This window comes from Prionailurus viverrinus, chromosome E2, assembly GCF_022837055.1.
Source record: "Prionailurus viverrinus isolate Anna chromosome E2, UM_Priviv_1.0, whole genome shotgun sequence".
Taxonomy (NCBI): domain Eukaryota; kingdom Metazoa; phylum Chordata; class Mammalia; order Carnivora; family Felidae; genus Prionailurus; species Prionailurus viverrinus.
Genome location: NC_062575.1, coordinates 50,541,303 through 50,566,215, shown reverse-complemented (window position 1 = coordinate 50,566,215; position 24,913 = coordinate 50,541,303). Strand labels below are relative to the sequence as shown.

At 44.0% G+C, this 24,913-nt stretch overlaps 2 protein-coding genes and 1 long non-coding RNA gene across 3 annotated transcripts; all 3 read right to left on the bottom strand.

Annotated features, from left to right (window-relative positions):
* Positions 1–425: 425 nt before the first annotated feature.
* LOC125153513 (zinc finger protein 233-like) lies at positions 426–1,520 on the bottom strand. The gene has a single exon (XM_047836726.1). It carries the CDS (start codon positions 1,518–1,520, stop codon positions 624–626), a length of 897 nt encoding a protein of 298 aa, XP_047692682.1. The 3' UTR covers positions 426–623.
* A 104-nt stretch (positions 1,521–1,624) lies between these two features.
* On the bottom strand, positions 1,625–10,792 carry LOC125153512 (zinc finger protein 233-like). The gene is made up of 2 exons (XM_047836725.1): positions 10,271–10,792; positions 1,625–2,277 (listed from the first exon to the last, which is right to left on the bottom strand). Exons 1-2 carry the CDS (start codon positions 10,419–10,421, stop codon positions 1,778–1,780), a joined length of 651 nt encoding a protein of 216 aa, XP_047692681.1. The 5' UTR covers positions 10,422–10,792; the 3' UTR covers positions 1,625–1,777.
* Positions 10,793–11,023: 231 nt separating this feature from the next.
* LOC125153514 (uncharacterized) lies at positions 11,024–17,026 on the bottom strand. Its single transcript, XR_007147497.1, has 3 exons — positions 16,977–17,026; positions 14,495–14,994; positions 11,024–11,072 (listed from the first exon to the last, which is right to left on the bottom strand). It is a non-coding gene; the product is annotated as an uncharacterized LOC125153514 (long non-coding RNA).
* Positions 17,027–24,913: the final 7,887 nt, after the last annotated feature.

Sequence of the window (24,913 nt, the reverse complement as noted above, 5' to 3'; positions counted from 1 at the left end):
GTAAACAAACTTCCTGCCCCCATGGAACTTATATTCTAGTGGGTATGGATTTTGTCATGTCCATCTATATACTTTTGCTAACATCCTGACCTTACCTATCATTCTTAAGGGCTCTCTCCTGTGTAGATTTGACTGAACGTAGAAGTTCTGACTGAAACTTACTGTACTATTCTCACAGGGTTTCTATGGCTTGAGGACTGAAATTTTGAGCTCTGCTGGAAACACTAGCCACATTCACACAATAGGTTTCTTTCAGTGGAATTCGGGCTCATGGGTGGCTCAGTTGGTTAAGCTTCCGACTTCAGCTCAAGTCATGATCTCCCAGTTCGTGAGTTCAAGCCCCACGTCGGGTTCTGTGCTGACAGCTCAGAGTCTGGAGCCTGCTTCAGATCCTGTGTCTCCCTCTCTCTCTGCCCCTCCTCCATTTGCACTCTCTCTCTATCAAAAGTAAATAAACATTAACAAAAAAAAAAACTCAGCTCATTGCTGAATTCTTAAAATATAATATTTTGTAAATATTCTCTGCTGTGTGGATTTTCTGATGAAAATGAGAAGTCTACAGTCTGAAGAACACTTTTCTCACACTCATCACGTGCACTGGATTTATCACCATTATGGACTCTCTAACGAACTTGAAGACGTGAACTTTTACTAAAGCCATTACCACAGTCAAAACATTTGTAGGGTTTATCTCCCGTATGGACTCTCCAATGGGCTTGAAGATGTGAGGTCTGATTGAAGTCTTCAAGCTCTCCAATGGGCTTGAAGATATGAGGTCTTACCACACATGCCACATTTATAGGGTTTCTCTCCTGTGTGATCCTCTGACGAACATGAAGATAGGAGTTCCAGATGAAGCCTTTCCCACATTCTTCACATCTGTAGGGTTTCTCCCCTGTATGGACTCTCTGATGGGCTTGAAGATGTGAACTCCGACAAAAGCCCTTACCACATGTCTCACATTTGTATGGCTTCTCTCCTGTATGGACTCTCTGATGGACCTGAAGATGGGAAATCTGAGTGAAGTACTTACCATATGTGTCACACTTATATGATCTTTCTCCAGTGTGAACTCTCTGATGGGCCTGAAGGTGGGAATTCAGGCTGAAGTTCTTATCACACATACCATATTTATATGTCTTCTCTCCAGTGTGGATTCTCTGATAGACTTGAAGATTTGAGGCCTTACTGAAGTCCTTCCCACATACCTCACACTTATATGGTTTCTCTCCAGTGCTAACTCTCTGATGAGGACCAGGATTCTGATTAACTAGCCTGTCGCATGCCTCCCATTTGTATGTTTTTTTCTCTAGGAGCGGGGGTGGGGGGGGTGGGGGGGGGGAGGCTCTGATAGGCTTGAAGTTGTGATGCCTGATTGAAGCCTTTATCACACATCTCACATTTAGAGGATTTCTCTCCAGTGTCATTGATACAGCAAATGTTAAGATCTGGGCTATGACTCGAGCCCTTCCCACACATGTCACACCTATACAGATTGTCTCCTGGGTGAAGGAACTCATGGGTGGGAAGACAGGAGTTCTGACTGAAGCCCCTAGCCTACACCTGACATTTGTAGGGCTTCTCTCCTGTGTTGATTCCCTGATGATTTTGCAGGTGTGAGCTGACTGAAGCCCTCACCACACTCACCATTCCTACCTCATTTCTCCCCTGCATGGATGCTCTGACAAATGCAAAGCACTGAACTGTTGCTGATGTCCTCCCCACACTCACTACATACATGGTGTTTCTCTCCTGAGTGGGTTATACTATGTTGGAACTATTTCCTCAGGAACTCTTTTCCACAACTATTGTGGTTATAAGCCTTCTGGCTGTTGTGTGCTTCCTGATCATCGTAATGTTGAGAGATCCTTCTCATAACACAATGGTCACACTTAGATGGTTTATTTTTTACATCAATTTGCTGACACCTATTCTGATCATTGTGTGACTCTCTCAGGTAGATTTTCTTCCAGAAATCCCAAGTAGTCTTAATTGGAATTTCTTGACTTTTGATAGTATTGGAACTCTCCCCTTGAAGCTTTATTACACAGTTCTCATCTTCAATAACCTGAGATTCTCCTGCCCACACCCGACAGGAGGAATCACCTTGTGTTGGCAACTCAGACTTCTTGCTTTGCAGATTTATTACAAAGTCTTGATTTCTGGTTAATTTACTTGTAAACGGTTCCCAGATCTGCCAGTATATGACATCTTCATGTGAAAGGTATCTTAATCCTACTTTTTGAAAAGTCTCCATCTTGTTTTGATTCCTGTGTCCTGGAAGGATAAAAAGGATTCAGATGCGAGCATGAAGACAAGTGAATATTGTTCAGAGACAGAAATATTTCACAGATCAATCACACCGGGAGATCTTACTCAACCAGTGAAGACTTCAGCTTGACTTTATCACTGGCTTTTTCGTGCCTATGGAAACACAGTAATGAGCAGGCTCCTTCCTGCCCACTAAGTACCAAGGAGACTCATTTATAACTATACCAAGACTAATGTATGAGGTCAAATTAGAAATACAAGGCTACAGAGCAACAAAAAGACGTATCAGAAAGATTTTACAGGGGAGGAACTTTACTTCTTTGTCCATAAAAATAATCACTTAAGTAATTCCTGCCTCTTTTCTGCAGCAGGTATATAAGATCTACAAAATCCTGGATATTTATAAGCCTTAAAATCATGGTTACGCTATTACCACCTGCATGTATGTATAAGACCACGCAAAAATGGCTGGGAAATGCCGAATCTGTCCTTTAGTGTTTACAGAAAGATTATCATGTGATGCCAAGAGTTCCCACAGAGAAAAAGAGAAGACATCCTCAGAAAAGTGCAAAGAATTTATTTGTAAAAGGAAACATTTTCTCTGTCCTAATAATAGATCCATGAGATAGTTTCCTTATATCCTTAATTTAGCCAGTAAACACACATTAAACAAGCTAGATTTGAGAGGATTCCCCTTTATTCCAATGAAGTCCTAATATAGAATATTCAACTGATAAACATTATAACTAGAAATAAAAACCACTAGAAAATGTATTCTCATAGCGGACATATCGTATGGGAGTAAAAATCCTATGACCATTGTGGCCACTTAATTTGGCTGGATTTTCTGCTGAACAGTTAGAGTCATCTCTTAGCTTTTGTGGATTTGTGTTTGTACAAAAGGTGCTATGGTACACAGCACACAAGATGGCCCCCAATGATCCCTGCCTCCTGATATCCATACTCCTATAAAGGTCCCCTCTCACAATGTATCAGGATCACTCTGTGTAAACAGAATATGGCGGAAGTGATGCTATGACACTTCGAAAGTTAGATTACAAAAGATACTGTGGCTTCTGCCTTCCACTCTCTTAGATCACTAGCTCTTGGGGAATACAGCTTCCATGTTTTGGGGACACTCAGGCAGCCCCAGGGAGAGGCCCACTTGGCAAGTAAGTGAGACCCCCAAATAATCAGCGAGGAACTGAGATATTTTGCCAACAATGATGTGAATGAGTCCATCTTGGAAGCAGACCTTTCACCCTCATCAAGCCCTCAGAAGACTGAAGTTCTGGCATCTCCTTGGCAGTGACTTCATGAGATCCTGAGCCTGAACCACCCAGATACCTGCCCGAGATTCCTGGCTCACAAAAACTGTAAATAAATGCTTGTGGCTTTAAACCAATAAGTTTAAGAGTAATTTGTTATATAACTATAGATAACTTAATACAAGTACCACAGAACTTCTAATTAGGTTAGACATTAACAATGTTCTGAAATAATCCTTTTATCACCGTGGTTCACTCTGCTCATGTAAGCTTTCTCCAGGAGGAGCAAATACATAGAGACAGAAGGAAAAAATGATGGTTTCCAGACTAGGGGGAGGAGGTATAGGAGCTACTGTTTAATGGGTACGGAGTTTCAGTTTGAAGATGAAAAAAGTTCTGGAGATAGGTGGTGGTCATGGCTGCACAACACTGGGAATGTACTTAAGGTCATTGAGAAGTACACTTAAAATGATATATTTTGTTATGTATATTTTACCACAATAAAAAAAAAAAAAAAAGCCCTTGTCAGGTAACTAGTATCTATCTCATCCCTTCTAACTGAGAGCTAACATCAGTGAACATCATTTTACTGTATCTGATTGTCTTTCATACAAGTTGAGATTCCCCTCGTTCTTGTATGACAAGTCATTTTTCCACTGAAACTCAGACATCTTGAGTATTATAAGACTTGGGATTTCATGTAAATCTTCTGTTTTACTAGGCCCCCTCTGACACCTCTCTCAAAGGTGAAGGGGGGCAGAGCTAGGCCCAGATTCCCTACTTGGCCTCTGTTGATATCTGGTGGGGTAAGGAGTTAACTACTTCTGGGCTGGGGCGAGACTTCGGGCCCTTTACTTCTGGTCTCTGCAGATAAGACTGTGGCTGAAAGGGGCAGAGGTGGTTTGTTACTGTTCCCCATTGGCTTCTACTGACATGGGGTACGAGGAGTTGGCCTCAACTCTGCCAGGTAGTGGTCAAAGTCCTGAATTTCCACTAGGTCTCCTCTGACACCACCTAAGCTGGGAAAAGGAGAGGCAACTCATTATCACTAGGTGAGTGTGAAGTCCAGGCTCCCACATTGTCTCCTTTGACAACATAGTGGTGGGTGAGTACTTATTACTCCCTGACAGGGAGTTTGGGGGGCTCATTATAGCTGGCAAGGCAGGAAGCCTAGGCTTGTCATTACAGCCTGGCAGGGGCAGGTGTGGGGCGGGTTTTGTTTGGTTGGTTGGTTGGTTTTGTTTTGTTTTGTTTTGTTTTGTTTTGGTGACTGGAAAAAGAGTAGTTACTATCAAAAAGTTTTCTGTCTTGCTAAGCTGCCCTTTCCTCACCCTCTGACCAGACAGAAAAGGCTTTTTTTTTTTTTTTTTTTTTTTGGTCTGTACTCATTGGTATTTCCACATTGCCATCATCTCCAGCACCAAGTCTGGGATATATGAGGCAAAAAGAAAACCCAAGTAACTCACTGCCATATCACTCCTCGAGTCTTAGGTCCCAAGCCAGTCTGCCTGCTTTCATGTTTGCTTTACATACAACATCCAGGATTTTTAGCTGTACTAAGTGGGAAGAATAGGGAAAAGTACGTTTCCTCCATCTTTCCAGAAGTGGCAGTCTCCAGAATTACTTTTTGGGAACAGACCTTGTATGTAAGAACACTGCAGTGTTCTTTAAAAACATTTTTTAGGGGCACCTGGGTGGCTCAGTCTGTTAAGCATCCAACTTCGGCTCAGGTCATGATCTCACAGTTCTAGCCCTGCGTCGGGCTCTGTGCTGACAGCTCAGAGCCTGGAGCCTGCTTCACATTCTGTGTCTCCCTCTCTCTGACCCTCCCCAGTTCACGCTGTCTCTCTCTGTCTCAAAAATAAACATTAAAACATTTTTTAAAAATCTTAAACTACCTAAATGTCTAAGATTAGGGAATTCTTTAAGAACAATTCATTGAACTATAATGTAGTCATTAAAAATGCAGACGTGGGCGCCTGGATGGTTCAGTCAGTTGAGGGTCCAACTGTGATTTCAGCTCAGGTCATGATGCCAGGGTCGTGGGATCAAGCCCCAAGTAGGGCTCTGTGCTGAGCATGGAGCCTGCTTAAGATTCTCTCTCTGTCTCCTTCTGCCCACCACCCCCACTCATGCTCTCTCTAAAATAAATAAAAATGTTTTTAAAATGTAGGTGACAGAAACTTCTATTTCTGGCTATAAGAGAATAACTAGGACTAAACATGCCCTCCTATCATGAGTAGGAAAATAGGGGGAAAAAGTATGAAACAACCATCTTCAGACATCGAAAGCACAATACTTTGATCTCTTAAATGCAGGAAACAAATGAGGAGTCCTATGATCACCCCAGATATTTGCCAATCGATAACTTTTGAACTGCAGGTGCAAGAAGGAGGAGCCCAAACAGAGACCTGCTGAGTGGAAGAGAAAAAATCGGAACAAGGAGACTGGGTAGCTGGAAATTGCAGAGCAGAGTTCCAGAAAGAAGAATGCAGAAGAAAAGCACTGTAAATCTGCACAGGAATCCCTTTGAGTCCACCACTAAAGACCAAACTGTGCACATATATGAGGAAACTCCACAGGCCAGGCAAAAAGTAACCGGAGAGTTATGGGCTGAATGGTTTCCAGAGCTTAGTAGCTTAGTAGGACTTAGAGGTGTTTGAATTCCAAACAGTCAAAATGGAAAGCCCTCACTGACCACTAGGGACATTTGGCAGCAACTGAGGGGCCATGCTTAGGTAAAAGGGCTAAACTATCTCTAGAACAGAGTTTCTCAACAGTTGACATTTTGCAGCAGGCAATTCTTTGTTGCCAGGTGCTATCATGTGAATTGTAGGATATTTAACAGCATCCCTGTCCACTGCCCAGTAGTTGTCAGTGGTACCCACCCTAATCATGACAACCAAAAATGTCCAGACACTACCAAATGTCCCATGGTGGGGCAAAGCTGCTGGAAAGCCACTGCTCTGGAATAAAGATTACTCTAGACCCAACCTAACTAAGCTTAAAAAACAAGGTCGAAAAGAATCAAATTGAACCAAAGGAACATATGATGATCCGATTATTAAAAGAAAAAGCATTGGGGCGCCTGGGTGGCGCAGTCGGTTAAGCGTCCGACTTCAGCCAGGTCACGATCTCGTGGTCCGGGAGTTCGAGCCCCGCGTCGGGCTCTGGGCTGATGGCTCAGAGCCTGGAGCCTGTTTCCGGTTCTGTGTCTCCCTCTCTCTCTGCCCCTCCCCCGTTCATGCTCTGTCTCTCTCTGTCCCAAAAATAAATAAACGTTGAAAAAAATAAATAAATAAATAAAAGAAAAAGCATTTACAAAAAGTTGATGGTCATTCATAATAAATGCTCTTGAGTAAAGTAGGACTAGAAGGGTACTTCCTCAACCCCAGTGACTGGCATCTACAAAAAGGCCAGCAGGTGATGGAGGACTAAACACTTTCTCCCTAGATTAGGAACAAGTAAAGGATGTATATGGTGAGTACTTCTATCCAAAAGTCTTCTAACAGTCTTAGCCAGTGCAATAAGAGAAGAAAAAGAAATCAACACAATGGGGACAGGAATGGAAGAAGTACAACTTTTTATTTAGTGATGCCCATCTGTGTAGAAAATTCTAACAGGTCAGAAAAATGTTTTTAGATTTACTATGCAAAGTTAGCAAGGTCAAGATACAAAAGCCAATTATATATCTATATTCTAGCAACAAACAGACACTGAATTTCAACAATAACAGCACTTAGAATAGTACCCCCTAAATATCAATCCCTTAGAGATAAATTTATCAAATACATGTAAGAAACCCACATACTGAAAGCTGTGAAACAAAGCTGAGGGAAATGAAATGACCCAAATAAGTGAAAGAAGATCTAAATGCTCATGGGTCAAAATGACTTGTATCCAGAATATTAGAAGAACTATTAAAATTCAATACAAAGTAAACAACTTAGCTTAAAAATTGAGCAAAAGAATTGAACCTTTCAAAAAGAAAATATGCAAATGCCCAAAAGGCGGAAAAAAAAAAAAAAAGGTAGTCAACATCTAAAGCATCAGAAAATACAAATGAAAACCACAACAATATATCACAACACAACTGTCATTAGGATGACTAAAATTTAAAAGATTGAAAATATCAAATGTTAGAAAAAATGTGGAGCCAACTGGAACTCTATCATATTGCCAAAAGGAATATAAAATATGCAACTACAAATGAAAAACTATTTGACATCTCTTAAAAAGCTAAGCATATAACCCAGAGATTAGATTCTCCTCCTAGTTATCAAAAAGAAGAAAGAAAAAAGAAGAGAAAAGAAAAGAGCTCAGAGCCTGGAGCCTGCTTCAGATTCTGTGTCTCCCTCCCCCCCTCTCAAAAGTAATAAAAAATTTAAAAAATAAAATAAAATAGGCTGCTAACTTCACTAAACTTTTCAGAAAGGATATACCAAAAAAAAAGCACACTGAAAAAAAAAGCACATGACTCAACATCATTTATCATGAGGGAAATACAAATCACAATCACAGTGAGATGTCGATTCATTAGACTTTTATATTTGCTAACTTGTGATTGAGATTGGGACACTGTTAGTGTTATGCCCAGAATTCGTGATCCCCAAAGACCACCAGGGAGCTGAGTCCAATCCAAAAGCAAAGAGCCTTTATTCAAGCTAGCTCGAGCTCAATCCCCTACCTGCACCAATGCAGCAGTGAAATGCTGGAGAGAGTGCGTTTCAAAAGCACAAAGGTTTTATAGGGATCTAGGGGCAGTTAATGGGGTGATGGTCATGGCCTTAGCCGATTGGCTGGGGAAGGGTCAGAGTCCCATTGCACAGGTTGCCGTGCGTGATTTGAATGGGAAGTTTGAACGGGTGAGCAGGAAGTTACTCCAGGGGAGTAGGCATGGTCTGAGGTTTGAGCGGGAATTTCTTTCTGCGGTTTTCCCAGAAAGGGGGCCATGTCGGGGACATAGTCACTCAAGATGGAGGACACAGAACAAAATGGAGTCGGCTGGCCTAGTTCCGCTTTCATTCCCCCCTTGTCATGTAGCCTACAGACCCAATCATGGGACTGGCTGCATTTCTATTTTGTCCTCTTCTGTTATTAGGGGCTTGCACTGAGCACGGAGGACCATTAGTTGGACGGCCCCCACACGGTCCCTGACAAACTGGACCAGCCTGTTGATGATACAGGGTCCAAGGGTTACTATTAGGAGCAGGATGGCAAGGGGTCCGGCAAGGGCCGAGATGAGGGTAGTTAACCAGGGAGACCAGTTGAACAAAGACTCGTACCAGGACTGAGATTGTTCTCTCTCTAACTTTTGTTTTTGCAGCCCTTCCCTTATGAGGGCCATAGATTCTTTTACGACCCCCGAGTGATCAACATAGAAGCAACATTCTTCCCCTAGGGCTGCACATAGTCCTCCTTGCTGCATGAATAATAAGTCTAATCCCCTTCTGTTTTGGAGTACTACTTCTGATAAGGAAGTAAGGGATTCCTATAGATGAGAAATTGATTTCTCAATTCTTTCTATGTCTAAGTCAATGGCTGCCCTTAGGGTTCTGTAGTTTTTGTCCTGGATGACGAGTGAGGATATTCTGGTCCCTGCCCCCACTAATCCCAGTCCAAAGAGCGCTAAGGACCTGGGAGTGGACGCAGGGAGCGAGGCCACTGGAACAGGCCCACCATGCATTTTTGGGGGGAAGTAGATACACTGTCTCCCTGGGGACTGTTAGGGTTTCACTACAGAGATGTGACTGCCTAGGGGGGGCACGTGGCCTATGCAAGTGCCCTGCCCTGTTACCGCCTGGAGGGTTAGTCTTGCAGTAGCCTGCTGCCATCTGCAGGAGCTAGAGTTGGAGGCTGTTGTATAATTACCTTTAATGGCAATACCTTCATACTATGGGGGCTGGACATCTAGACAGCGCCAATAGGACTTGGTCAGGTTGGGCCTAGAAGTGTTTAGTAACTGGTATCCTCCGACAACCATGCTCTACAGGGGGTCTGTATCAGATAGTGAGTTGTGACCTGGGGCAGGAGATGCGGGTGACACTCCGGTAGGGACAGGGGATGTGGAGGGCTGTGTGGCCGGGGCCTGGGTGTTTCTGGGCGTGGCCGTCCGGGCGGGGGCAGGTCAGGGAACTAGTACTTGGTGGGGTCCTACCCCCTTGGGGGACTGCTGGGCAAGGGGAGTCGCTTGCATTCAGAGGGTAAATAACGTTCCCTTGTCCTTGGCTCCCAGCCTAACCCGGTCGTATATCCTGAGTCCCCAGGTTTTTCCACTCTCCCGTCCTGTTGTTTTTTTACCTTGGCTTGTAAAGGATATAACTATGGGATTACCGCACCCCCAGGCATATGGCGGTCGGGGGCCACTGGGTCGCTTTACCACGATGAGGTCTCTGGTGTGGTGGGGTCCACCAGATGTGCCCCGTCAAGACACATGACCAGGAGGCGCAAAAGTAGTCAGCCGCGTCCCCGCATGTGCTCAAGCGAGAGTGGCCAGGGCAGACATAGAAATAAAGGTTCTGTGGATGGAATCCGGGGGCATATGGTCATAAGGGGAGCAGAGTTTGGAGGTCTACGCAAAGTTCTGGGAACCAAGTGTCCCTGGGGTGGCTCTGGGAAATCTGATTAAGTATTGTCCCCGAGCTGGTGTCTATGATCTGCCAGGTGATGTTTTGGGGGGCGTGGGGACTCTCAGCAGCATAAGCAGTGACAAGCAGAGCTGACAGAGTTACCAATATTAGGTGGGTCGAATGCGCTGTAGCTTGAGCTTGAGTGGGTTGTGTTGGTCCTGATTGACGGCCCATCGCATGACGAAGTCCTTCCGGATCCAGGAGGGGTCTGCTGGCCGAACGTGGGTGTGATGGACCCAGGTCGCAATGCCATCTACTTTGAGAGCGGTGGGGGTTGTCAGCACCACGATGTAGGGTCCCTTTCAGCGCGGCTCAAGGGTCTCTTGGTGGTGCCTCTTAACGTAGACCCAGTCTCCCGGCCTGTACTGATGAAGTGTCAGGGTTGGGCCAGCCTCGTAGATGGCATGGAGGCGCGGCCAAATGTCCTCATGTGCCTTCTGGAGCCCTCTCAAGGAAAGAAAAAGTTCTTGATCTTTAAACTCAGCAAGAAGTTCATCTCGAAGGTTGGGAATAATAGGGGGTGGCCTGCCAAACATGATCTCATAGGGAGTAAAACCCAGGGTGTAAGGAGTGTTCCTAACCCGGTAAAGGGCGTACGGTAGGAGAGTCACCCAGTCCCCGCCAGTCTCCATGGTTAATTTGGTAAGGGTCTCTTTTAGGGTTCTATTCATTCTTTCTACCTGTCCTGAGCTCTGGGGCCTCTAAGCACAATGTAATTTTCAGTTTGCCCCCACTGCCTTGGCTACTGCCTGCGTTACCTGCGAGATAAAAGCTGGTCCATTGTCTGATCCTATCATGGCACGAAAACCATACCTGGGTAAGATGTCTTCTAGTAGCTTCTTAGCCACCATCTGAGCCGTTTCATGCTCGGTTGGGTATGCCTCCACCCAGCCAGAGAAGGTGTCTGTAAATACCAAAAGATATTTATAACCATACTTTCCTGGTTTGACTTCAGTGAAGTCAACTTCCCATTGGGCTCCTTGTCTGGTGCCTCTGAGCCTGGTTCCTTTTTTATTTGATGTGGCCCTCGCGTTGGTGAGTTGGCAGGTCTTGCAGGCAGATACAACTTGCTCTATTTTGGTGTCCTGTTGGTGAATCTTGATTCCGGCATGTCAGATTAAGTCTTTTAATTTTCGGGCCCCCATGTGAGTAGACCAATGCATGTGCTCTAATACCGAGACTCCGAGCCGGTCTGGCAGTACGAGCTCCTTGTTAGGTGTATACCACCATCCCTTTATCTCCTGGGCCATGGGGAGTTTCTTGATCTGCTGTAACTCCTCCTGGGAGTATTTGGGCTGGTCTGGTAAAACTGGGTCTCCCGGGTCCGGTAGTTGTATGGTCATGGTGGGGACTGAAGTAAGGGCTACTGCCTTGGCTGCCTGGTCAGCCTTTTGATTACCTCTAGCTACTGGGTTATCAGTTTTCTAGTGCCCTTGGCAGTGGATAATGGCCAGCTTGGCAGGAAGCCATAAGGTCAAGTATCTCCTGCTTATTTTTTATAGTCAGTCCTTCTGCCGTCAGTAACCCCCTCTCCTGATAAATTGCCCCATGAATATGAGCTGTGGCAAACGCATAACGGCTGTCTGTGTAGACGTTAACTCGTTTTCCAGCTCCCAGCATCAGCGCCTTGGTGAGGGCAATGAGCTCTGCTCGTTGGGCTGACGTTCCAGAGGGTAGAGCCTCCACCCATACGGTGTCCGTTTCAGTGCCCACCCCTGCACCCGCATACCTGTGTCCATCCCGCACAAGGCTGCTGCCATCAGTGAACCAAGTAGACTCAGCATCGGGGAGGGGCCGGTTGGTCAGATCCGTCTGGAATCCACGTACTTGCTCCAGGATCCCTGCACAGTCATGTAGTAGAGCATCTAGGTCAGGGTCAGGCAGCAGGGTTGCAGGATTGAGGGCCGCACTGGAGCGGAACTGCACCCGTGGGGGGTTGAGTAGGAGGCTCTGGTAATGAGTCATACGTGTGTTGCTTATCTATCAGGAGGCTGTTTCAGGACCCCTTCAATGGCGTGTGGGGGTCATGATCCAGATCTCCTGTCCTAGGATCAGTTTGTCTGCGTCCTTGACTAGGAGTGCTGTCGCCGCAATAATTCTTAGGCATGGCAGCCAGCCAGCAGCCACTGGGTCTAGCTTTTTGGACAGGTAAGCCACGGGGCAGTTCCAGGGGCCTAAGGCTTGAGTTAGAACCCCTTTTGCTATTCCCTTGTGTTCATCTACAAAGAGGTGGAAGGGCTTCGTAATGTCTGGCAGGCCCAGGGCTTAGGCACCTAGGAGGGCCTTTTTTAACTGATTAAAGGCAGTTTCTTCTTTTTCAGTCCATTCAAATGTTTTCCCCTCTTTGGTAGCTTCATATAGGGGTCTGGCGATCTCAGCAAAACCCGGAACCCAGAGGCGGCAGTAGACGGCCGATCCTAGGAATTCCCTTACTTCCCTTCGGGAGGTGGGAGTAGGGATCTTCAGGACAGTTTCTTTTCTGGCATCTGATAACCGCTGCTGTCTGCCCTCCAGGATGTATCCCAGGTAACTTACCCTCTCCCTGCATATCTTAGCCTTTTTCACGGATGCCCGGTACCCCAAGGCCCCCAGGGTAGCCAGCAGGTCCTGGGTCCCTCGCTCACAGTCCTTGGCCGTCTCGGCAGCAATCAGGATGTCATCTACGTACTGTAGAAGGGTGAGGCCAGGGTACTCCTTTCTGTACTCACGAGGACCCAGGTCCTCGTGTAGTGCCTCGTCGAAGATGGTGGGCGAATTTTTGAACCCCTGAGGCAGCCGTGTCCAGGTGAGTTGTCCGCTGTAGCACTCCTCCGGATCATGCCACTTGAAGGTGAACAAGGGTTGGCTTTGGGGTGCCAGCAGCAGACTGAAGAAGGCATCCTTTAAATCTAGTACAGTATACCAGACCCTGGAGGGTGCCAAGGAGCTCAAGAGAGTATATGGGTTGGGAACAGTTGGGTGTATGTCCGTGACCCTCTTATTTACTTCCCGGAGGTCTTGTACCAGTCGATAGTCATTTGTGTGAGGCTTTTTGACGGCAGTAGGGGGGTGTTCCAGGCAGACTGGCAAGAACTAGTACCCCTAGGCTTCATAGTCTCCGGATGTGTGGCTGGATCCCCTTCCGGGCCTTCTGAGACATGGGGTATTGTTTGATCCTTACCGGACCTTCTCCTGGCTTGACCTCTACCAGGACTGGGGTCCTGTGAGTGGCTAGTCCTATCCCCCAGTCTCTGCCCAAACCGAGGGGAATTCTTGTAGCCATCTGTCTATATTATCCTCTCTCGGGAGAGCCTCCTAGTGGAGGCGGTATTCATCCTCTAGTTTCATGGTCAGGACCTGGATGGGGTGGCCCTTGCCATCGGTGACCTGAGGCCCCCCTTGTCTGAAAGTTATCTGAGCTCCAATCTTGGTAAGTCCCGTCCTAACAGCAGATAGGGGCATTCTGGTATTACCATAAAGGAGTGGGATACCCGGCCCGTCCCCAAATCTACCGTTCTTCGGGTAGTCCATGAATAGTGGCTCATACCAGTTGCCCCTTGTACCCAGGACTTCTTGCTGGCTAGTTTTCCTTGTGGGGTGCAGAGGACCGAATGTTGCATTCCAGCGTCAACAAGGAAGTCAACAGGGGTCCCCTCCACTTTAAGAGTTACCCTGGGCTCGGGGAGAGGGTCCGAACCCCGGCTCCCCTAATCACTCAGCTCATCTAGCTCTAAGACTTTTACTTGATCAGTCTTGCTTCCCTTCCCGCTGGCCTTTTTCGGACAATCTTGGGCCCAATGCCCCATCTCCTTGCAGTATGCGCACTGATCTTTCTGCAGCCTCTGCTTCCCCCCTTGGTGGTTCCTTTACCTCCTTTTGAGTCATCTGCCAGCTGCCAGAGACAGCGGTCTCGTTCCTTGGGGGAGTCAGCAGTGGTAGCTAGTAGTATTCTGGCCAGGTCTCGAGTCTGCTTACTGCTGGCAGCCGCCATGGCGTGAGCCTGCTTGTCCTCAGGAGGCTCCCGGTTATTTTATACCTTTTCGGCTACCACCAGTAAGTCCTGCAGACTTTTTTCTCCTAGTCTATCTATTTTCTGTAATTTTTTCCTAATGTCTATGGCCAACTGGTTTACAAAGGCCATGATAACAGCTGCCTTGCTTTCCGGAGCCTCTGGATCCATGGGGGTATAGGTACGGAATGCCTCCATGATCCGTTCTAAAAAGGCAGCCAGAGATTCATCTTTTTCCTGTTGCACATTTCCTACCTTGGCCAAATTGGTTGGCTTCCTAGCAGCCATTCGGAGACCTCCCATTAGAGTCTGGCGGTAGACCCGGAGCCTCTCCTTACCTTCTGCTGTGTTGAAATCCCACTCGGGCCAAGTTAAGGGGAAGGAGGCATCTATCTGAGCCTGGTTGGTGGTGGGATTCCCGTCTGCACCCGGAACTAGTTTTCAGGCCTTATTGAGGATTCTTTCTCTTTCCTCAGTCATGAACAGGACCTGCAAAAGCTGCCGGCAATCGTCCCATGTGGGCTGATGGGTAAGAAGAACAGAGTCTAATAAATCAATAAGCCCTGCTGGTTTCTCGGAAAACTTAGGATTCTGAGCTTTCCAATTGTAGAGGTCACTAGTGGCAAAAGGCCAATAGTGATAGGGCTGATTCCCCTCCGCATCTGGGGGTCTGGTGGCTCGCAGGGGCAGAATAGTAGAGTCAGCGGCAGAGGTGGATTGCTCCCTCTGAGTCCTTTGTCTGGTAAAGGGCGGGCTTCCCACTGGAGCGTTTCTGCCTCCCGCTCTCGGAACAGCTTCTGCCTCCCCTGGAGGGGGACGATGGTGTTCTTCCGGCATCCTAGGGGCGGGTTATACAGGGGAGGAAAAATTAATTCTTCTTCAGTCCCCCCTTATAGGACAGGGTAGAGGGGTGCTGAAGGCTGGATAAGACTTTTCTTGTTCTCCTCCTTCTCTGTCCCCTGCAAAGCAAGAATGGGTTTCGGCTCCAGAGGGCGTGGGGCTAGGAAGGGCTTAAGCCAAGAGGGTGGGTCTTCTACAAGGTCCTGCCAAGTGATAATGTAAGGGAGCTGATCAGGATGGCCCGTCTTAGGCCAAGAGATGATACCCCTGACTCGGTGGATGGCAGGGAGGTCGAAGGTCCCCTCTGGTGGGCATCCAACATTGAAAGTTGGCCACTCGCTAGAACAAAAAAACTGCAACCGACCCTTTCGGACTTCCACACTGAGGTTGTTAGCTCTTCCCCTCACATCCTTAAAGTGATCAATCATAATACTTAGAGGAGTAGTCTGAGTCTGTCCCATAATGTCCGTCCAGTAAGTCCACAGAACAAAACAGAGAAACACAGAAACAGACAGAGGGCCCCTAGAAACAGTCTTCCAACTCCATAGAAGCAAAACTGAAAGCTAGACAACGGCCTCACACCGACCGGCGGGAGCGACCCGCCTCGTCTCAGACCTTTGAGGGGAATCCACGTCCCTCCAGAAGGGGGGATCGGAATGTCTTCCGAAACTCCCGGCCCGTGGTCCTCCAGTGCGTCCACTTAGACCGCACCAGGCACTACCAGAATTTCAGAAATGAGCTCACACAGAAGAGACAGGGAACGAACAGACACTAACCATGGCCAGTCAGGCTCTCCTGGTCGGGGGTCCCTCGGGGGTCTTGGGGATCCTGGACAAGGCCCCAAATGTTATGCCCAGAATTTGTGATTCCCCAAAGACCACCAGGGAGCCGAGTCCAATGCAAAAGCAAAGAGCCTTTATTTGAGCTAGCTCGAGCTCAATCCCCTACCTGCACCAACACAGCGGTGAGATGCCGGAGAGAGAGAGAGAGTTTCAAAAGCACAAAGGTTTTATAGGGATCTAGGGGCAGTTGGTGGGGTGATGGTCATGGCCTTAGCCGAGGCTGGGGAAGGGTCATAGTCCCATTGCACAGGTTGCCGTGCGTGATTTGAATGGGAAGTTTGAACGGGTGAGCGGGAAGTTACTCCAGGGGAGTAGGCGTGGTCTGAGGTTTGAGCGGGAATTTCTTTCTGTGGTTCTCCCAGAAAGGGGGCCATGTCGGGGACATAGTCACTCAAGATGGAGGACACAGAACAAAATGGAGTCGGCCAGCCTAGGTCCGCTCGTCCAGTTAGCAGGACGCTGGGGGTCACTTCTCCTCTGCACCCTCTGAGAACTTGGGGCAGAGACAGGAGAGGAGGCTGGGAGAGATCACAATTTTGTCTCTGGTCCAGGATAAATCACGGAGGACAATCACAGGCCAGAGCTGGGAGTGAGGCCAGCCCTTCTTTTAAAAAGGGGGTGGGGTGGGGTAGTGAAGAGTCAAGAGGAATCTTAAATGGCCCTGCTTCGCGCAGGCGTCAGAGAAGGGCCGGCGACGCTGCAGCGCTGAACTCACCCCGGGCTCACAAGCTTCCAGGAACCGAGCGCTTCTTGGAAAGAAATCGTAGATTGGTAACAACCGGCCACCGTCCCTGTGCCAGGATCGCTTTCAAGCATTCTTACATCTACTTACTTCACGTAAACCCCACTACACTAGTGCCTACTAGGAAGGTACTACCCTTAATTCCACTTTACAGAGGACAAATGGAGAAAGTAAACAAGTCCACAAAATGTCGCTAGAAGGCGGCAGAGCGTGTAGGAGGCGAGAGAAACCGAGGTCGCGACCCCCGCCCGCCCACAACGCCAAGGTGACACACCCCGCCGCCCCAGCCCTCAGCGGCTTCTATGCCTCGTCTATTCCCCGAGTGAGAGGGCGACACTTGCGGGCTCCGCGCCCGGGCAAGCTTGGCAGAGACGCAGGGGCTCGGCATCGACTCACCTCCCAGAAGGTACCGATGAACGCGGCTTCATCCTCCCAGGGCGGAAGTGCCCTGTCGGCCACCGTCCCTAGACTACGCTTCCCAGAACCCTCTGCGGTACAAAGGGCTTATAGCTTCTTTCCGTGGCAGTGGCTGTGACTCCCACAGGCCTGGACTACACTTCCCAGAATCCTCCGTAATGCGACTCTAAAGGTTGCCACTTTTCCCCCCCTTAAATGTATAACAGTTGCAGTTAAGTCCGTTCTCAGGTGCTATTAGCGTTTGACCTTTCTTTTCTTTTTCTTTTCCTTCTTTGCTTGTTTAAAAAAAACCTTCCTTAGGAACGCCTGTGGGTGGCTCAATGGGTTGAGCCTCCGACTCTTGATTTTGGCTCAGGTCATGATCTCAGGGTCTTGGGATTGAGCCCAGCTTCTGGCTCTGCGGCTCTGCGCTGAGCGTGAAGCCTACTTAACATTCTTTCTTTCTCCCTCCCCCCAACCCCTCAGTCTCTCTGTCTTCTTCTCTTTAGGTTATCACAAATTACATCTTTACACCTTATATACCCCATTAATATAGGTTTATAATTGTCGTTTCATGTTTTTTTTTGTTTTAAATCATATAGGAGTTATCCATTGCCTTCTGGATTCCATGGTTTCTGATGAGAAATGGGTTGTGAGATAATAGAAATATATATTTGTTTCTGCCCCCCCCCCCATTCCTCTCATAGAGCTCCTGAAACCCTTATAATTTTCATCTTTTGCTCCAATATAGACGGAACAAAATCAAGCACGTGGCATCAGTCCTTCAGGTAGCCCCCAGATGATTCCGAACAGACAAAACACAATTCTTTGAGAACACAGTTAGCTCTGGTCCCTCTGAAGCCAACGATCTGGTTCCTACCAGATGTGAGTGTAGGCTGTCCCCATCAAGACCACTGCTGAGTAGGGGAGGTGGGTGAAGCAAGGGCAAGTAAAATGCCACAAAGCTCCCCTACCATCTTCAAGTTGCTGTTTTCTCAATTCACCATTCACTGGGTGGTTGTACATCTTTAGCCATCTTCCAGGATCCCGGTGAAATTGATTCTGAGCTTTTGACCTTTTATTGTTGTTTCTGTGGAAGCTGGGCCCTTGGAACGACTTTCTCCATAATTTTTGCTGACATCACTCTGCAGTTCTTAAACAGTGCAACTTTAAGGGGTTAAAAAAGGGAATATTTTCTTTTTCTTTTTTCTTTTAATTCCAGTATAGTTAACATAGAGTGTTATATTAGTTTCAGGTGATTCATATAGTGATTCAACAATTCTATGCATTGCTCAGTGCTTATCATAAGTGAGACTCTAATCAAATAATTAAACTGTTCAGATGGAAACATGAGCTCCAATATTGCAATTTGGGGAGAATTTTTAAATTGAGTTTTTTCCTACACTTGGTAGTATGATCATATGGTTCATAATTAAAATTATACAAATATACATTGAGAACTCTTATCCCATCCTGACCCCAGGTTTGCCTTTACCAAATGTCCATACACTAAGTTTTGTTAGCTTTTGTGTGTGTGTGTTTCTAGTGGTTCTTCATGCACATAACACAAATTCAAGAGGTATATATTCAAGTTAAAAATCAATTTTAAATATTCCATAATATATGACTATTCTTTGTGAAAGTGTGAGTTAATTTTTGGAACTAGTTCTTTGATTATGTATTAAAGTAAAAGGGTTTAAAAGTGAAGGACATTAGTGAGCTACAAAATATAACCAATGACAAAGTGTATACAAACAAGGCCCTTCTAATGCTTTAAAAAATATATCCTTCAACATACAATGGAATATTACAACATGGATGGACCTAGACAGTGTTATGCTAAGCGAAATAAGCTAGACTGAGAAAGTCAAATACCATATGATTTCACTCATAAGTTTAATCTTTAGGGGCTCCTGAGTGGCTCAGTCAGTTGAGCATTGGACTCTTGATTTTGGCTCAGGTCATGATCCCATGGCCATGGGATTGAGCCCTATTTAAGATTCTCTCCCCACTCTCCTTGTGCCCCTCCCCCACTCATGTGCACGACCTCTCAAAAAATATATATAAATATATTAAAAAATTAAGTCTTTAAAAAAAATGAACAAACAAAAAGCAGAATCAGACCTATAAATATAGCAAACAAACTGATGGTTGCCACTAGGGCGGGGGTGGGAAGTTGAGAAAAATGGGTGAAGGGGAATGAGAGATACAGACTTCCAGTTACAGAATGAATAAGTCATGGGAATAAAGGCCACTACATAAGGAATAAGAAAGGTAATAGCAATTTATCACGAGATTGTAGCTACACTTGTGGTGAACATAGCATGATGTATAAACTTGTCAAGTCACTATGTTGTAAATCTGAGATTAATGTAACATTGTGTGTCAACTATACTCAAATTTAAATACACACACACACACACTTCAGTCATTTCATTTATTACATGAAGTGTCTTACTGATAAGGGGTAAAAGAGTTTCTAGGTGAATGAGTATTTTTCTATGGGTTTTTCCTTCGTTTTTTTAATTAAAGGTTAAAATAAAAACACAGCTAGACACATTATATTGAAACTGAAAAATATACAAGATAAAGAGAAAATTTTGAAGATAGCCAGAGAGAGGGGGAAGGACACAACACACACGCACACACAAGGGACAGAGAGAGAGAGAATTACAGAACAATTCTTATCAGAAACTATGCAAACCAGAAGACAATACAATATAGAAAAAAAAATCTGTCAACCCCAAATGCCACACCCAGCAAAAATACCTTTCAAAAATGAAGTAGAAGGGGCATCTGAGTGGCTCAGTCGGCTAGCGTCTAACTTTGGCTCAGGTCACGATCTCAGTTTGTGAGTTTGAGCCCCGCATCAGGCTCTGTGCTGACAGCTTGGAACCTGGAGCCTGCTTCAAATTCTGTGTCTTCCTCTCTCTCTTTCCCTTCCCTGCTCGCATTCTTTCTCTGTCTCAAAAATAAATAAATATTTTTAAATTTTTAATTAAAAAATTTTTTTAAATGAAGGAGGAATAAATACTTCTTAAAACCAAAACAAACAAACAAAAAAACTGAGAATTCATTAGCAGACTAGCACTACTAGGAATCTTAAAGGAAGTTCTTCAGGCAGAAAAATAAGATAGTACACAGAAATTTGGTCCTACAAAGAAATAAAGATTGCCAGAAGCAGTTAAAATTTTAATTGGTATTTTTAATTGCTCTAAAAGATAATTGTCTAAATAAAAAACAGTAGCAATGTATTATGGCTTTATAGCATGTGCAAAAGAAAAATATTTGACAAGTGCACAAAATGTTGGAGGAAGGAATTGTGGGTATATGGCTGTATAAGTAGAATACATTATTGAAGGTAGACTACGATTAATTAAAGACGTATATTGCAAGTCCTATGGTAATCACTAAAACAATTACAAAAAGTGATATAAATAATAGGTCAATATTGGAAATTATATGAATTCACAAAAAAAACTTCCAATTAACAAGAAAAGGAAGAAAAAACAGTAGGCAATGAAAATATAGATTTATATCCAAGCATATCAATAATTATATGAAATATAAATGGCATAGACACACCAATTAAATATAAATGGCATACACACAACAGAAATTGTCAGATTGGAATAGGATATACTATATGTAGTCATGCACTTTGTATTAATATGTTAGAAAGCTACAAATCTGTTTTGTACTTTTTATACTGTTGGATACTTATACTCAAAACTTTTACTAGGGGGGTGCCTGAGTGGCTCAGTCGGTTAAGTGTCCAACTTCAGCTCACGTCATGATCTTGCAGTCCGCGAGTTCAAGCCCCACATTGGGTTCTGTGCTGACAGCTCAGAGTCTGGAGCCTGCTTCAGATTCTGTGTCTCCCTCTCTCTCTTCCCCTCCCCTGCTCATGCTGTGTGTGTGTGTGTGTGTGTGTGTGTGTGTGTGTGTGTGTGTGTGTCAAAGATAAATAAACATTTAAAAAAAACACTTTTACTAGGGTATTGAATAAATTTAGTCTTGCTAAAAAAAAAAGAAATTGTCGGATTGGAGAATAAAGCAACAATAATCAAAAGAAAGCTGGAATGGCTATGTAATTTTAGGCAAGCACTGATTTTTAAAAAGCAAGAGTGATTATATGATAATCAAAAAAGACATCAAGACAAAGAATATTACCAAGAGAAAAAGGAACATTACATAATAATAAAGGGGTAATTGGGCCAAAAAGGCATGAAACACGTATGCACAAAGAAATAGAGCTTCAAAATATATCAACAACTTAAAGGACTGGATGGCTAAACAAATCCACAATCACAGAGACTCCACCACCCCTCACCAATCAATAGGATAAACAGAAAGAAAATCAGTAAGGAAACAGAAGAGCTCAACAACATTATTAATCAACTTCACTTAACTGACATTTATAGAATGCTTTACCCAACAATAGCAGAATACACATTCTTTTTTAAGGGCATATGGAACATACACCAGGATGGATCATATCCTGGACCATGTAACTAACTGCAACGAATTTAAAGGAAGTGAAGCCACATAAAGTACATTCTCAGACACAACAGAATTAAATGAGAATCAATCACAGAAAAAATTAGGAAAATCCCCCAAATCTTGAAATTAAATTAACCATGGTCAAAAAAGGAATTACAAATGGAAATGGGAAATAAATTAAATCAAACCAAATCAAAATATAAAGACAATATATAAGAACTTGTGGAATGCAACTAAGGCATGCTTAGAGGGAAATTTTAGAGTATTGGGAGATAAAAGCAGAAGGAAGAAAATAATAAATGAAGCAGAAATCAATGGAACTGAAAGGTGAAAAACACCAGAGCAAAAACAATAAACTTCTAAAAGAGGTTACAAGAAATTACCAATGGCAGGACTGCAAGACATTTTAATAGATCCTAAAGACATTAAAAGGATAATAAGGGAATTTTATGACAGCTTTGTGCCACAGGTGACAACTTGGATCAAATGGACAAATTCCTTAAAAAGACACAAATTACCTAAATAATTCAGGAAGAAATAGACAACTACAGTATTCCTGTATCTATTAATGACATTGAATTCAAGTTTTAAAAGCTTCTAAAACAATGAAACCAGCCCTAGACTGCTTATATACTACTAACCTTTAAGAAAACAAAACAATTCCTCAAAAAACTGAGCAAACAGAAGTGGAGAGGGGTGCCTGTGGTTCCGTCAGTTAAGCATCCCACTCTTGATTTCAGCTCAGGTCATGATCTCACAGTTGTGGGATCGAGCCTCGCATTGGGCTCCATGGTGAGCATGGAGCCTGTTTGAGATTCTCTCTCTCCCTCTCTCTCTAACTCTCCCCAGCTTGTGCACATGGGCACAGTCTTTCTCTCTTCTCTCTCTCAAAATAAATATTTTTAAAAAGGAAGAAAGAAAATAGAAGTGGACAGAACACTTCTCAACTCATTTTATAAGGGCAACATTACCTTGTTACCAACGCAAGAAAAAAAAACATTACACGAAGAAAGACCATAGGCCAATATCCCTCGTAAACATAGATGCACAATTCCTCAACAATTACTATTAACAAGCAGAAAACAACAACATTTGAAAAGAGCAATACATCATGTCAGGTGGGTTTATCTCAGGAATGCAATATCATTCCAACATTTGAAAACTAATGTAATTTACCATATTCATAGACTACAGAAGAAGTGTATGACATCTTAACAGATGCAGAAAAAAAGCACATGAGAAAATTTAACATCTGTTCATGATGAAAAAATTTCAGCAAACTGGGGATAGAAGGATTGTCCTTTATAAAAGACATCTACAAAAACCTACAGTTAATGTAATACTTAAAAGACTAAGTGCTTGAAGAGAAAGGCAAAAATGATTTCTCTCAACATTCCTATTCAACAGCACTCTGGAGGATCCAGACAGTACAATAAGGAAAATAACCAAACAGACACAAAACCAGATCGGATAAGAAATAACGTTGCAGACAACAGACAATTTGCAGACCATATATATAGAGGCTATAAAGAATGAAAAAAAAATTCAGGAAATACTTAAGTATAGGTCTAACAAAACACAGGCAACATCTGTGTACTGAGTAACAAAAATTACTGATGAAATAAAAGATCCAAATAGAGCTATGCCACATCCACAGACTGGAAGATTTAAGATGTGAAATATTCCAACACACTTCCCTTGAAAGTCCCAGCAAATACTTTTTTAAAGAAATCAACAAGATACTTCTACAACTCAAAGCAAAAGACCTAGAATAACTAAAGCAAATTTGAAAAAGCAAAGCTTCTCTACTTGATTGACAGGCTTATTATAAAGCTAGAGTAATTAGGAACAAGTGGTATTGATACAAGGATAAACACAAAGATCAATGTGACAGAATAGAGTCCAGGAAAAGAAAAAACCCATTCATATATGGTCAATCAGTTTTTGACAAAGATGGAAAACCCAATTCAATGGAGAAAGGATTGTCTCCTGAACAAAAGTGATGTTGGAATAACTGAGCATCCACGTTTTAAAATGAACCTACATTTTGTACCATGTACAAGTATCACAATGAATGATCAAACATGATCAAAATGGATCAGAGACCTAAATGTAAAACCTAACTTATAAAACTTCTGGAAGAAAACATAGGAGAAAATCATGGGGACCTTGGATTAGGCAAAGATTTCTTCTGTATGACACCAAAAACATGATCTATAAAAGAACAATTCCAAAATTAACCTCATAAATATTTAAAATTTCCACTTGAGAACTTGGTGAAAATCTTTGCAAATCACATACCACATAAAGGATTTGTACTCAGAATATACAAAGAATCTGCAAAACTGAAAATGGTGTTCAGTTTGGTTACAAGTGCCAAGTTAAAGCTTTCAACGTGGCTGTTCTTTCTCAGTTTGAGTTAATTTTCAGAGTTGGCTCTTGAGTCATCAAAGAAAAATGTTAGAAAATTAATGGCATTAGTGAGGTCAGAAACAGTCAAGGAAATACAGAATATAAAACGTATCCCTTGGGTTATTGATTTACTATAAACAAAAAAATAAAAGCCTGAGTAGAAATGTAACAAAGGCTTCCTAGATAAATCAGGTATTTTTCTATGGATTTTCCATTCTTACATTCATGATTCATTCATGCGAGACAGGGAGAATGCTCTACAGAGCAATTTTAGGGGTTCTGGCCCTGCAATGTAATTCATGCAGATGGCAGTTAAAAGTAGCTTCAAAGTCTGTCAGAATGGAGTTCAAACTCTGGTCGTGCTATTTATTATCTACTCTCTCGGGGAAAATGACCTCTTAAAGCCTAAATTTTCTTACATGCAAAGATGGAGAAATAAATAACATGTATTCTTAGCACTGCAGGTTAATCAGACATTAATAATAGCATAATAGCATATTGCTTCTTCATAAATGGCCAGAACCTTGTATTAAAAAAAAAGTTTTCTGATGTTGCTTTGGGCATTTTTTAGACTTCCTGAAGGTTTAAAGTGCTCAAAGTTTTAAATCCTATGGTTTGAGAAGTGCTAAATTGAGCTAAAACTCTCCTGTATTATCACATATTATGTATATATCTCAGAAGAGTTTTTGAGAAACTGAAATTTGCTCAGACCAGACAATGGCAAACTTTTTATAAAGGCCCAGACAGTAAATGTTTGAGGCTTTATGGTCCATACTCTTTGCTTTCTCCTTACAATTCTTTACAAATGTGAAATTCCGGGGCGCCTGGGTGGTGCAGTTGGTTAAGCGTCCGACTTCAGCCAGGTCACGATCTCGCGGTCCGTGAGTTCGAGCCCCGCGTCGGGCTCTGGGCTGATGGCTCAGAGCCTGGAGCCTGTTTCCGATTCTGTGTCTCCCTCTCTCTCTGCCCCTCCCCCGTTCATGCTCTGTCTCTCTCTGTCCCAAAAATAAATAAACATTGAA